Here is a 14,486-nt window from a genome sequence, read left to right on the forward strand (position 1 = left end):
TGCGCGTGTCCGTCCCAGCAAAATAGCTGGCGGCTGCCGGCCGGGGAACGGGGCGTGGGGGGAGGAATGGAACCAGGACTTCCCCTCGCTCTAGCATTACAAGCGGCTGATTTCCCCGAAATGATGCTCCGCCGGCAGCATACTCCCTTCCGCGCTCTGATTGGGCGCGGCGCGGGCTCCCCGCCGCTGATTGGGCGCGGCGCGGTGCGCGCTCCTGTCCCTTGCCCGGGGATTCCCGAGGGCTGGACGCATACATACAGGCGCTCCTGGTCCAGCGGCTGCAGAAGCCGCGGTTCTCTCGCCAAGGAAGGAGCTCGTTCGCGCAGCAGAGGAGCGCTCGCCAGATCCTCCCGGGACAAGAGCAGGAAGGTGGGTTGCAGCTCAGCTCCTATCAGAGAGACCTCAGGGGACTGGCTCGCTTAGTTAAGGGTGCACAGGACCGCGCTCCAGGTTGCAGTCCTACGGCTGCACACTAGCTTGGGAAGCCCAGAGGCAGGACTTCTGCACCGACCGTGCTTCCCCGCTCTCCGCACGAGATCGGTCGGCTGCACGGGAAAAACTTTCTCGTCTTCTATCGGGGAGCGGGCGCGCCGCGTGGGGATCGAGGAAGCGGGCGGATGGGGCGCCTCTAGTACCGCTGAGATCGCTGCAAGCCGCTTTCTCAGACAAGCGTGTCCTCAGTTTCCTGGAGATCAAAGGCGGAAGGCTGCAGGCAGCAGCCGGGCTAAGTTTAGCAGAGCAAGCGGGGAGTTTAATGAGTAACTTTTTTTTTTTTTACCATCCTGTGTGAATGATCCTGCAAAAGTCAAGTGCTGCTGTTTTCATTCAGAGCCAGTAGTTTAGCTGCCTTTGCAGGCTGATGGGGTAAACGCGGGGTGGGGTAACAGCGGGGCGCCCGCTAGGCTTCTACCTGCAAAACCAGCAACGCATCTGGAGGCGCCTTGAGGTCAGCCAGATCTCATGGTGAAACAAGGCAATCAACGGAAGGCAGGAGAGAAAATCCGGATGCAGAGCGCGCACGGAATCTAGTCCAGTGCCCGCAAGATCCAGGCCACGTGGGCGTGGCTCCTTCCTGACTAGGATGATTCTGGCTGTAGTGAAATGTTGTTTTTAACTGCATCAATAATCGTTTCTTTAGCTAGGGTGCAAAAAGTTAATAGGCCAGCTTTTTTTTTTATGTAGTGTTTCCCAGGGGAAATTTGCTAGCAACATGAGGGATAGTACTGGGTGGTGTTAGTTATTTTGTTGTTATACCAGGAAGTAAAGTTTGTAAAAAAGAGAGAGAGAAGGGAGGGGAAAGAACAAAACAGTATTTAGCTGCTTTGACACCCTCCCTCAATGTGAAGAGGGATCGGCAGAAAAGATAACCCGAGCCTTAGAAGGAATTTTGGGACGGGCTGCAGGTCTTCAGGACTAGGAAGCAACAGGTACAGAAAATTTTCTCCGTCTCTGAAGAAAATCTGCTGAAGGAAGTGGAACTTAATTTTTCTGATTTTAACAAAAAAAAGTTTGAAATTCTCCTCTAAATATTAATTATTATCAAGTTCGGAGCAAAGGAAGGGCAACATCATATCCCAAACTTTAAAAGAAGAAACGCACTGCTCACTCCTAGGCATGTTTGCTGGTAAACTCAGGGGAGTTCCTTGTACAAGAAAGCTTATGTAAGATTTACAGCCCAAATGTGTTCCGGAAACTCTAAAACAACAACAAATGAATGGCAAAACAAACCCAATGCAGTGAGGATACATTTTTTGCTTCCTTCATAAATATATATATGTGTGTGTGTGTCCTTACTTCACTTGGTGGAATACAGGAGCCATGGAGGTTAGTGTAACACATGTATTATACTTGGCAGTGAGCAATCAGGAAGGCAGCCAGAACAAAATTCCTCTGAATAAGAATGATATCCGCTTGTAGGATATGTGGAATTGGCACTTAGCTCTGTGGAGCACAGGGCAGCTCTTCTTGGGCCTTTTGTCTTAATTTTGAAGGGCTGTAATCGCTATGTTGAATACAGAAGCTTGTTCCTCTTGAACTAGCTATTGGAGCAGCAGGCCATCTCTAGGGAGCAGGAGACATTCTGGGACTCTTTATAGACCTTTCCGATGAAGGACGGAAACAGTGAAATCTGGAACTTCCTTAGAAACTCTACATTGTTACAAGGTCTGTTGGTCCCTCTGGCCCCAATCCAGAGGAGTACATGTAGGAAATTGGCAAGGCTTGTGTTGACTGGTGCCAAGTGGCAACTCTCCCCAATGTATCTCCTGCTGCCTTATAAACATTCCCCTGAGTTTATAATATGTGAAACAGCCTTTCCTTCTCCTTAATAGCTGCAGTTAAGTCCCATCAATGGAACTAAAGCAGTTAATTGTGCTCATCCCATCTTTCTGAATCTTTAATCTGAACGTAAGCTCCATTGAATTGAATGGGATTTGATTCCAAATCTGTTTGTGTGCAAAATGCTTTACAGTTCTTCATCCCTTTCCCACAGTACGTCTATGGGGAAGGTTGCTGCAGCTTATTTTACTTTATTATGGTGGAACGCCCATTATATGCAGTGCCTTAGCCCTTTGGTTGTTTCCAAATATGTCTTGCCCTTTCTAGTACTACTGTGTTAGGATTATGTTGAGGTAACTGGTGGCTGTCGCCTCTGGAGGTGGTTTCTGCTGATTTTCTTAAACAGCTTTTAACCAAAAGACAACACTGACTCATAGAATCACGCAGTCTACACAATACGGACGCAGTTTGGTTAAAGTAACCCACACTGCCAATTTTCACAACTGTGGAATGGACAGGGCAGTTCACAAACTAGAGAGTGTACGGCGTGCTGTCAGATGCACCAGTGGCGATGAACAGACGACAGTGTTTTTAAATTGTATTGCAGGGGATACTAGATCCCCCTAGGAAACCTACCATGGGATTCTTCAAAGAAAAGATCAGTAATGGCGGAGAAGCCTCCATGTGACTCAGTTTGCCCACAACTACCAGTCTTCCTTTGCTCTTTGTAAGGTTCTTGTGTAGTCACAGCTGCATTTACGCAGAGCAGCAATGAGGCCCAAGAGGCCTGATCCGTGTATTTCATGACTGAACTGCATGTGTATGTACAAGAACATACTCCACAATTCTCTGCTGCGCACAGGAGTCTTGTGGCGGAAACGTGATGTGGAAAAGCATTCTCTGAAGTTAGAAAGCTTGAAAACTCTTGGAAGGGTATGTGGTTAAAGCTATTTTCCGCTGTTTGTCCACAGCATCTAGGAATTGGAGGCATGTTGCCTGCGACCACGAAGGTTGCATTCCTAGCTTTTGTAGCTTATTAATATCGACAGAGCCAACCTTCACAATTTGTCTAGCCTTTGCACATGCACGCACACACACACACACACACACACACACACACACAGCCATCTGCAGCAGTGGCAGTGACATGTGAAAGTTGGTTGTGTAGATAGTGAAGAAATACAAGTTTTAATGGTTTCAGTGTTTTGAGAGGTAGGGAAAGAATGAGGGGAAATTTCTTTCTGTACATGGAACGGGTTAGTCTTCTCCATGTACCCCACCTTCCTTAGTCAGCTTTTTCTGCACAAAAAGGCTTCAGGTTCTCCAGAATTTCTTCTTTGCCCAATGTATGTAGAATCTATCGATCAGATGTGCTAATGAGCATATCCAGTCCTTTCAGTTAACAGTGCCATGGATAAATTTTCCGTCCTTCAGAGCACAAAAGGATTTTCTTACAGTAACAAATGTTTGCTCAAAATAGAGTAATGATTCCTTGAGTGTGCAATGATTACTTGGTTTGAAAGGACCAAGAAACAGCAAGCAATATGGTCATCTTAAGTCACATTACACATTAGCTGCCAGCATTCAGTTTTAACTGCAGAAAAATAATAATCTCTTGCTAATTTGTCTGAAGCATGGCACAGTTAACAAAACCAATTTGCCTGAACAGGGAAACAATTCTTGGAAGGCTACAGTGGCTACAGTTCCGCAATGAATATTTGAGGTGGTTGTGACCACAGGATAGAACACCCATATGATTGTAAGAAGTTGTGTTGAATAAAAGCATACTTAAATTTATTAGGGCCATGGTTCCAAGGAACCTGGGTCTTATCCAGGGTCCCACAGTGAGAAGAGCAGTAATGGGAGATTGTCCACTGCTTCCAATCTTCCTTACGGAGATGGAGGCCACCCTTTCAGTTCTAGCCGGGAAATGATAACCCCGGCAACAGGCCTGACTGGTGCCTTCTGTGAACAAAGTGTGCAGCCTAGACATGCCCTAACATCCTTGGCAGTGCATTGGGGATCTGCTGCAGACAGCGGCTTGGGAATTCTATAGCAGAGATGTTGATAGGAGAGAAGTTTGAAAACCATTCCTTCAGAGTTGCCAGACGCCAGCAGATAATATGCAGCACGTTATGACCTTCACTTAATTTGACACAGGCAGCAAAGTGGGTGGTATTCAACAGAGTTTTGCTCAGAGTGGAGCCATTGCAGATAACAAGCGAGCTCCGTTAATTCCAGCGGTTTCCAATCATTTAACAACAGCATTTTGGACAAATCCAACCCTGAAGTGAAAGCTTTACTGCCTCTGAGATGGCAATACTACCTGAAGGCAGCCTCTCTACCTATTTCTAAATTACTCTGGTATGTCCTTACATACCACCTTCGGTCAATATGCAACTGGCATTCTGCATGGGTTCAGCTAGCAAAGTCAAGATGAGCATTTTAGTTAGTGTCTTACAAGATGGGGGTTGGGGGTTGGAGGAATGATTCTGGAACACTGGGGAACTGAAAACCCATGTGGTTTTAATGACAGGGGTGTTGGGTTTAGAAAGAGAAAATTCAGGTTGAAATCCCTCCTCTCAGCCATGAAGATGTCTGGGTTGCCTTTGACCAGTCACTGAACCTATTCATTAAGGGGAATAAAATAATATAACCCCTAGTTCCTATGCTATAACTAAGAATACATTTAAAGCATTATTATTCCTGATTCCACTTTGCTTTTCCTCTGTTGTTAGCCCTATGTTTTAAATTGTAAATTCCTAGGGGCAGGGGGTCTATCTTCTTCTTCTTCTTCTTCTTCTTCTTCTTCTTCTTCTTCTTCTTCTTAATTAACCGTTGTTACATCTGTACATCAAAGACTATATATAGTCTGTAGATCAAACTCATCAAAATAAAAATTCCAACAAAGAAGTATATATCTTCATAAATTTAACTTCCCGTTCTTCTCAACATCTTTTCACTCTAATAAACCTATTACCTAAACTTATCAGCAAAATCATGATAAAATATTAATATGCATCTCTCTCTCTCTCTGTGTATGTGTGTGTATATATATATATATATATATATATATATATATATATGTATATATATATATAACCTTTATTTGCAGAGCTTATTCAAAAGTTGCTACTGAATTCAGATTGCACCACTTATTTTTTAAGTAACTCTTTAGAGGTTCCCAGGGGCAGGGGTCTATATCATGTCTTCTTGCATTCTATAAAAGACCAATCTGTATAAAACACAGATCTCTTATAAGTCTGTTCTGAATTCTGTGAAAACATATCAATTCTAGTAAAATTCTATGAATAGCAGGCATTTGGCCCTTCAGAATTTTGAGTCTTCTTCCTCTTCTAAGCTCAAATTATTTTTCCTTCAGATCCAATATGCCACAAACAAGAATGCGCATGAGGCCTTGGATGGAATTGCAGATTAATTCCAATAAAATTCCTGGGCTCCAATGGATCAATAAGGTATGGGTTTCTTTTTCATTTTTCCTCTAACTTTAAAAATATTAGGCTCTTTTTTTCCCTTTTTTCTTTTTTTGCTTTTAAGTCCAGAAGCAAATTTCAGAAAAATAGAGATCTCAGCAGCTGATTGTCTTTGACAGTAGTAAATGTTGCTGACAATTCCATATCTAGGAAAATGAAATTATCCAATGTTCAAATGACACAAGTTATCCTAAGAGTTCTATCCCACTAAGTTATACTTAGAGTAGACTAATGTAAGTCCATAGACTTCTATAGCTCTACAGTGAGTCTAAGTCAGATACAACCCTAACAATTTAATGGTATCAAGGCTAAAAAGTTGGGAGGAACGTGGCATGCAAACCTAATTAAAAGTGATACTGTATAAACCTCACCTCAGTGAATGAGTTGCTGTAGCTGAGATTTAATGCTGCTTCTTACTTTCATACTTATTAATAAAAGAAAATAAATGCTAAACCCTCTGAGATGTGTAAGATCACGAAGCTGATAGGGTTCTCTGTGGTTAGCATCCCCAGAATACTGTATGGAACAAAATCATATGTCAGAGTCTGTTGTACAGGTTGCTGTTATGTCGTATTGTAGAGAAACTGCACAGGCAGACAGAGAAATACCAATCAAATTGCAATACTTTCAGTTCCTTTGACTTCTTGGGTTGTTCTTGATACTGTTTTCCATATGTAATTCAGGCACGCCCACTAAAATCTGTACTGTTGAATTGTAGGATGAAAAGTTGTTCCAGATCCCATGGAAACACGCGGCCAAGCATGGCTGGGAGCTGGAAAAGGATGCCTGCCTTTTCAGAAACTGGGCCATTCATACTGGTATGGGCCATTGTCAGGGCAATTTGTTTTCTACAGTGTCATTCGCGTAGGCACAAGTGAGGCCAGTACCATTACATTTCTGGGGAGAGTGTATTTACATCAGCAAAAGAGGTAACTACTTTAAACCCTGCCTCTTTCCCACCGGGTCACATGAATGCTTGCAGCCCCTTGGTAGGCTAGAAGCCTCCTAAAAGAGGGACAAGCGCCAGACACATTAGCCAAGTGTGCCTGACATTGTTGTTTGGTTTGTTTCTTTTTAGGATGTAGTTATGATTATCGTTACCAACCGCATTCATGTATATTTCACTGTTGCAAATGGCCTTGAGGCTTTTTTTGGTAGAAAGCGACAAACAATATTTTTATTAAAGTTTTATCAGCTGCCCGATAAACAAGAGCTCTTTGGGCAAAGGACAATGTAAAAACAAAGTAAAAATCACAGTTGTAAAGATATGGGCAGACTCTCCAGCTATCCACAAACAAAAAGAAGTATGTACAATAACATTTGCTTGTGTTTGAGTTACTTTGAGTCACACAGGCTGAAATGTATCCGTATTTACTTATTTTTTAGATGAGTCAGTATTGAGCACCTGCATATGATGGTTGAGTTTTTAGGCTGTGAGTGCCTGGATTGGGGCCTTAGTGGCTATATCTGGATTAGGTTACTCAATGCAGATTTATGTTGTCATTATATAGGGAGGTACAAACCAGGCGATAAAGAACCTGACCCTAAAACCTGGAAGGCAAATTTCCGTTGCGCCATGAATTCATTGCCTGATATTGAAGAGGTGAAGGACAAAAGCATCAGCAAAGGTTCCAGTGCTGTCCGGGTCTACAGGATGTTGGAACCCTCAGCAAAGTCACCAAAGAAAGGTATGTTTGCAAGTCATTGAGAGGGACCATTTCCAAAACGGAATACATATTCACTGAGAATAAGGCTATGTCTTGTCTTTAGTATCACAGACTGCTTGGCTCTGAATACCCACCATGGGAAAGGGCTTGTGGGTTTCCCCACAGGTATCTGATTGACCACTGTAGACAAAAGATGCTGAACTAGAAGATAATTTGATCTGATTTATCAAGGCACTTCCTATGTTCTTAAAGTTGGTTTTCCGAATGCCATAAAAACTCACTCTTGGCAAAAGAAGGGAACTCAGTACAGAAGGTGTTTACCAGGCAAAGTCTTGTGGCCTCCATGACAAGGTCATTACATGTTTGCTTTTATGGTCTGTGAAATTCTACAAAAATAATGGGGAATCTTTGTTAGGGATAGAGCCTACAAAGCATACATGAGAATACCACAAATGATTCAAGTATTTTAAGTTACTTTGTACCATAAAATTGATGACACCTGAATTTGTTGGTACTGTCCATGTTCTCTGCAGCTTCTCTTTCTTTCTCATAAATGCATTTCATTGTATTAAATCTGTACACTTTTGTTTTTCGTTGACAGAGAAGAAATCAAAGTCCCTGAAAATCAAGAATGCAAGAAAGGTATGTATTTACCCTTTATCGTCAAGCAAGTGAAACATTCACATGGAACTCAAAGCCTGTGGGTGACTTGATCCTAACCTAGAATGGGACAGAGTTCATATTCAGGGAACTTCCAAAATACTTCTGACAGAGTTCACACCTTCCTTCTGCCATCACCACTCAAGCTTTGGCTTTCTAGGATTGCAACCCTGGAGCTTCCACAAAATAAAACAGATAATTCCATGAACCAAAACCTAGAAGCTTCCACAAAATGAAATGGATAATTCCATGAAACCAACCAAAACTAGTCTTAGAAGAGAAGCACTGACAGGTTGCTTTTGCATGCGTAGTGAAGTTGGGAAATCTTGGTATGTTAAACGCTGGTTCACACAGATGTGAGGCATTGTGGGAGAGATAAAATTGTGGCCTTCAGGGGAGTGGGTATTTGGTCTCTTTAAATGTAAAACTCCCTGTCTCTAGAAGTGTGAGTCAATTACATCTTGACTCTATGCAGGATGAGATGTTATCTGATTTACAGACTCTGGCACAGCTGGGGGCCTGAGTGTGGATTGGGTTGTAAAAAGGCACAGGAGGCTATCAAGTAATTTCCAATTTAGGAGCCTGGTAGGTGTAAGAGAAGCCTGGGAATGGAGGAAGAGCCTTTTGACCTAGAAGCTTCCACAAAATGAGATGGATAATTCCATGAAACCAGCCAAAACTAGTCTCAGAAGTGAAGCACTGGCAGGTTGCTTGTGCCAAAGTCTTCTGCATGGAAGAACCATTTTAAAGGGATGCTTATGGCTAAAATTAGATTTTAAAAAATTCATGGGTCATCTGTACTTGAGATATGGATACCCCAGATTGGTTTAAGTGATGCTTTCAGCACACACACACATACACACACACACATATATAAATACACACACACACATCTTGATAAAAGAGGTCTTTGTTTTCTGCAGTCAGTGGACGATTTCAAGACAGAAGAGACAGTCAGTGCAACAAACAGCATTCAGCTGCCGGATGACCACAGTAGCTATGTGCTTCCCAACTGCCAACCAGAGAAAATGGAAGTGGGGAGCACATTAGGAGGTGAGCTACAACTTGAGTCATCTGTTTCTGTGGTTTGCACATGGTGTTCCTATTACCCCAAATGAAACAAGATGAAGCCTTAAAACACACCCAACATACTCCCAAATGGTTGCTATTTGCCAGAGAGGATGGGTCATGGGTGGTCAAGTTTCCTGCTATCTATCTATCTATCTATCATCTATCATCTATCTATCTATCTATCTATCTATCTATCTATCTATCTATCTATCATCTATTTATTTATTTAGAGTGCCTATATCCTGCTTTAATATCCCCAAGAGAGGTTCTCATTGTGACTTACCAAAGTGTCTCAAAAGAAAAGGACATGGATAAAGTGGGATTATTTATTTATTTATATCCTCTCCCCCCCCCCCCCCCAGTTTGCTTGGAATGAAACTGTTTTCAACTATTTGGTGCAATCTTAGGAAAGAACCTCCTTCATAAGGATTCTGACATAGTTTGTATGATTTTTTTTCAGATCTCTCCTCATGTAACTTAAACCCTGCTGACTGGGGATGTTCGCTGGAGCATCAGCTGCCGGACAGCACAAACGACTTGTATACATTTCAAGTGTCGCCCATCACATCCTCCTCTGATGGTTGGTGTTTCATTGTTCATAAGTGTTGGGGCAGCAGATTGATCAGAACTGTGCTAACAGAAAGAACCCAAAATAACAGGATGGCAGGATTTATGTAACCTGGAAAGGGAATGATTCTTGTGCTAGCTACAATAGTGTAAACCCTACAGAAGCCAGTAAAGTTGCTTGTGTAAATAAATGGTCAGTTTTATATTGTTTGGGTCATGCAACTAGAAGTTATGGTTGGCGGTAGAAGATAGGAAAACACTTGTAATAAAAAATTAGTCTGCAAAAACTATTGAGTTTCATTGAGTGCCCTTTTTTCCTCCCTCTTCTTCCTACAGGAACCGATGAGGATGAAGATAAATTTGCATCGGGTAACTTGTATCAGGTAAGACGATCTTTCCTTTTCTGAAAGGCGCACACTGGAGTAAGGTGTTTTGCAGTCAGGACCCCTTCCTGCTGAAGCCCCCAGAGGAGGTGTTGCTTGTCAGAGTAGCTGAGTTGACATAAGGCACCTTCAGAGGGTCATATGAAGGCCCTGAGGTGAAGAGCCATAGCTTTGCATGCAGAAGGTCTCAGGCTTAATCCCTAGCATCTCCAGGTAAGGCTGGAAGAAAGCCCTGCTTGAAATCCCAGAGAGCTGCGTTCAGTCAGGGCAAACAATAAGGAACTAGATGGATCAATGGTGTGACCCAGTATAAGGCAGCTTCCTATGCTTCTAAGGGCTTTACTCTTGATTGGGCTAAACCATCATTAAGCTGTGACCACAGAAAGCTTGGACCTACTCTCTGAGCCCTGAGTCAAGCATGCTTGTGGGGAGTTCAGCTGCCATAGGTGAGCATCCCATTGCTGCTCCTGCAGACCAGGGAGCTGAAAGTCCTTTGTGGGATGAAAGAGAGGCTGCATGAGCAGGAACATTCCCATATCCCAAGAGAGGCTCTGAAGCTGCTTCTCTGTTAGGGGGAATGAGCTGGCATTACAGATGAGTAAAAAGAGAGCATGCTTCCTGGGGTTTTTGTAATGTAACGTGTCTGAACTTGGCACAAGCCGTCAGTGCATCATTCCATTCATTGAATTAGAGATGCAGGATAAGAAATGCGTTTGCGTCCATTGCCCTTTTCCATTTGGCCTGACCAAACGGAGGTCATAAACGTTCACGCCAACAAAAATTTGCTGAATTACTAGTTACTGTATAACTTAATAGATTTGAAAAACGGACGACAGTGGCTGTTGAACTTGACCGAATACCGATATGGACAGGTGATTTAAAGTATTCCCCCCATTTGTCTCCTAGGAGCTACTGTCATCCACTTGGCAGCCAACCAGTGTTGGTGGGAAAGGTTTCCTGATCAATGAGACTGGCATGTCAAGTTTATTCTTTGACTTCAGCTTTCAGGAACAAGATGCTGCCATTGATACAACAAATGCAGGTATAAATGCTTTCCGTTTTACATTCAGAATACAGCCAAAGGCAGGAAAAATAATCTAGTTAACAGCTCAACTCACCAAGTGTGCACCCAGTGAATGCCCTTATGCTTCAACAGTGAGGATGCTAGGTCCAAACTGTGACATTTATTCATATACATTTCTTTCCTATCTTGTCCTAAGGACAGGTGGCACATACAGCCATGTATGCTGTTTTATGTTAGGCATGGATGGTGGCGCAGAATTGTGAAGCTGCCATCCAGACACTGGGGCATCACTGCTGCATACTAGACAGGGCTGAGGCAAGGTGGCAGCAGGGTCAGGCCATGTAGTTTCAGCAGCGGGACCACGGCTGCCAAGTCAGTGGAACCTCTGGCACAGCTGCACAGCCCTGACTAGGTTGCTGGCTGCCCTGCCCCAACCCCGTTCAAGGAAGCGCAGCCATGGTGCCGGTGTCGGGAGGGTGCAACTCCACCCCACCACAAGCACCTCTATGACTTTAATCCTCCAAACAACCTTCAGGAAAGAGAGTGATTAGTCAGCAGTTTTGAGGCTAAGCAGTGAGTTCAGTCCACATGCGCAGGTCTCTAGACATTAATGGCACTATGCTCGGTTTGTGCTTTTTGAGCATTTGTGTATGCATGTGATCCAGTCGCCCAGTGATGAATATGTGTGTGTGAACCTATACAGTACAGAAGCCTTCAATCCGCGGGCTGTTCTCTTCTCTCAAGGGCTATCCGGGGCAGCCTTTGTATACTCAAGATATGGCATCTTGGTGCTGTTAAGTGATGCTCAGGGTAATGAAAGAATGTGGGGATACCACACCATTGATTCTGGAGGTTCCTAATTGGAACCTCTAATTTTCAAAACCACCAGAGCTCTGCAAAAATCTGCTTTTTCAGAGTACATATGGGTCATATAAATTGCCCATCTTCACATTATCATATCATGTTCTGGACCTAAGATGCATAAGCACATTCAATTGAGCTATTCTGTTGATTTATTTTAATGATGGCTTTGCCTAAAATCATGCTGCAGTCCTATACTGCAGTCCTTGTAGTAAATCTCTTGAACTAGCATAGAGAGCTTGCGCTGCACTAGCTCCCTTGATATGACCTCCCTTGATATGACCTCTGGGTTTATTAGTGAGCAGTGATTAATTATAGACCTATGTTAGGTTTGTGAGGGTGGGGAGGTGGAGACTATAGCTCTTGGGATAAAATTAATGAAATAATAATAATAATGCTTTGCACTCACTCTCCCCAATTAAATTGTGTACAATTTTTCCTTGTTTCTGCAGAAATTACATTGGACATGAAAACCAGCTTGGATTTCACATTTGAGTCCATTAGACCAAGTTTGCCCACCATACCTTGTAGCATGTAAAGCTGTTTTTTGTTTTTGTTTTTTAACCACTAAGGCTGCGCAGTTTTATTTCTTTTGTCATCTGTGAAACTGAACCTAATGGGAAGCGTTGCTAATACTCTTTTCAATGTTTAGACCCGAAAGTCATATTCAAGATTACAGCATCTGCGAATGAGCAAAAATATCTTTGTGGTAGAACTGCGTCCTACTCCGTTGCTTGACTGTATCATGAGCCAATTAAGTCATTATTGCTGCTTTCCCACCTTAATTTGTTCCTACGTTTAATATGATCAGGGCTCAAAGTATTTTAACATGCAATATACATGAAAAGGTGCTTTGCACCTTTAACAAAATGGCAGGTATTTTCATCGCACCCATAGCTTATACTTGTCATCACTGCATACATCTGGAAGACTGGTGAGGCAATTACTGACCGAAGACGTTTAGTACAAGTTTGTGCTTTTGCATTCAACCAAACATTTCCATGGGGATGTCCTTTTTTGTGATCTGAAGTCTCAGATCTGGGCCGCAGTTTTGTAAATATGTTTCACTCAATAATATGTGAAAATCAGATACACATGTAGTTCTGTGTACTAGGCATTTCTGAATTTTACTCATAGGACATTTTAGTGGTTTCCTGACAACATATTTCAGTTTATTGTCATCAGTTTTTCAGATGGGCACTATGTTCCACTCTGAAATATCTAATATTCTGTTTATTTATATGGTGCCATTATCAAGAATCATCTGAATGGCTATTGTTAAGAGTCAACAGAAGTTTCAGTAAAGTGTATACTTATGGAGCTACAAGATAAAGTGTTGGTCTCCACAAATCATCAAATCACTAAGTTGCAGCCTTAGTAGCTTTGTCCCTGTACATAGTTTTTGTATATAAAAGGTTTACAATTATTTTAATTAAAAAAATGTATATATTGTTTCTTGTTTTATTTCATGTTGGAGGTGCCCAAATGGGGAACAGTTTTTAAAAATATATTTATTATTTTTATTGAATTATTACAACATATTACAACACAAACAAACATATTTTTTGGTTTGCCTTGATTAGGGCTGTACACCAGATTCAACTGAATGTGAAACTAAATTGGGTAAATTTGCATGGATCTTGGCTTTGGCTTAATTGGGCCGAGACCGTTCTGGGTTGGGTTGGACCACCCAAAAGTGACCCAAGGCTATCTAAAATACAGGGTGGTCAGGGTGCAGGGGAGGAGAGGGAGGCATGCAGTCTTGCAAGAAAGTACCATAAGCCTCTTTTATTTCACTGTGACTTCCTTTCAGTTAAACATGTTCAAGTAAGCCTGGCAGAAGGAAAACAAGCCTCTAAAATAGCATTGGAGTTACACCACCCCTTTTGCCAGCTTAATTCATGCCAGATTGCCAAAGTACGTGGCTGAACTGAACAGGTTTAGGATCCAGCTTAATTCCCCACCCCAGATCTGTCCCCATCGTGTGGTTTTAATGGCAGTTTTAAACAACAGCAGAGGTTCGAGTAAAGCTTGGATGGACACTAAGTGTTTAAAAAACACCAACTAACAAGCCACCTTTAACCAGGAGAAATAGCAGAGATGCGTACAACGCAGACACTTAACACCAAAAAGCTAACACAGCCTTTCCAAATTATCTTCTTGCTGTAGTCAAACCTTGTTTTAAACTGCCACTGCCCCCCTTCGTGTAACCTCCCTGCTTACTCAAACCTCTGTCATTGTTTATACAGTGGTACCTCAGGTTACATACGCTTCAGGTTACAGACTCCACTAACCCAGAAATAGTGCTTCAGGTTAAGAACTTTGCTTCAGGATAAGAACAGAAATCAGGCTCCGGCGGCGCAGCAGGAGACCCCATTAGCTAAAGTGGTGCTTCAGGTTAAGTACAGTTTCAGGTTAAGAACAGACCTCCGGAACGAACTAAGTACTTAACCTGAGGTACCACTGTAATAACCACTTTCCC

General features: G+C 42.6%; 1 protein-coding gene across 2 annotated transcripts; it reads left to right on the forward strand.

The window, feature by feature from the left end:
• The first annotated feature begins 230 nt into the window (after positions 1-230).
• Positions 231-13,456, forward strand: IRF1 (interferon regulatory factor 1). 2 transcript variants are annotated; one of them, XM_053376762.1, is made up of 11 exons: positions 231-369; positions 2,040-2,163; positions 5,660-5,753; positions 6,490-6,589; positions 7,283-7,459; positions 8,040-8,080; positions 9,022-9,151; positions 9,630-9,749; positions 10,073-10,119; positions 11,026-11,161; positions 12,457-13,456. In XM_053376762.1, the coding sequence occupies exons 3-11, from the start codon at positions 5,667-5,669 to the stop codon at positions 12,540-12,542; spliced, it is 924 nt and encodes a 307-aa protein (XP_053232737.1). In that variant the 5' UTR covers positions 231-369; positions 2,040-2,163; positions 5,660-5,666; the 3' UTR covers positions 12,543-13,456. The 2 variants fall into 2 exon arrangements, with proteins under 2 accessions (XP_053232737.1, XP_053232736.1); XM_053376761.1 differs by lacking the exon at positions 2,040-2,163.
• The last annotated feature ends 1,030 nt before the right edge of the window (positions 13,457-14,486 follow it).

The sequence above is a fragment of the Podarcis raffonei genome, chromosome 2 (assembly GCF_027172205.1).
Source record: "Podarcis raffonei isolate rPodRaf1 chromosome 2, rPodRaf1.pri, whole genome shotgun sequence".
NCBI lineage: Eukaryota > Metazoa > Chordata > Lepidosauria > Squamata > Lacertidae > Podarcis > Podarcis raffonei.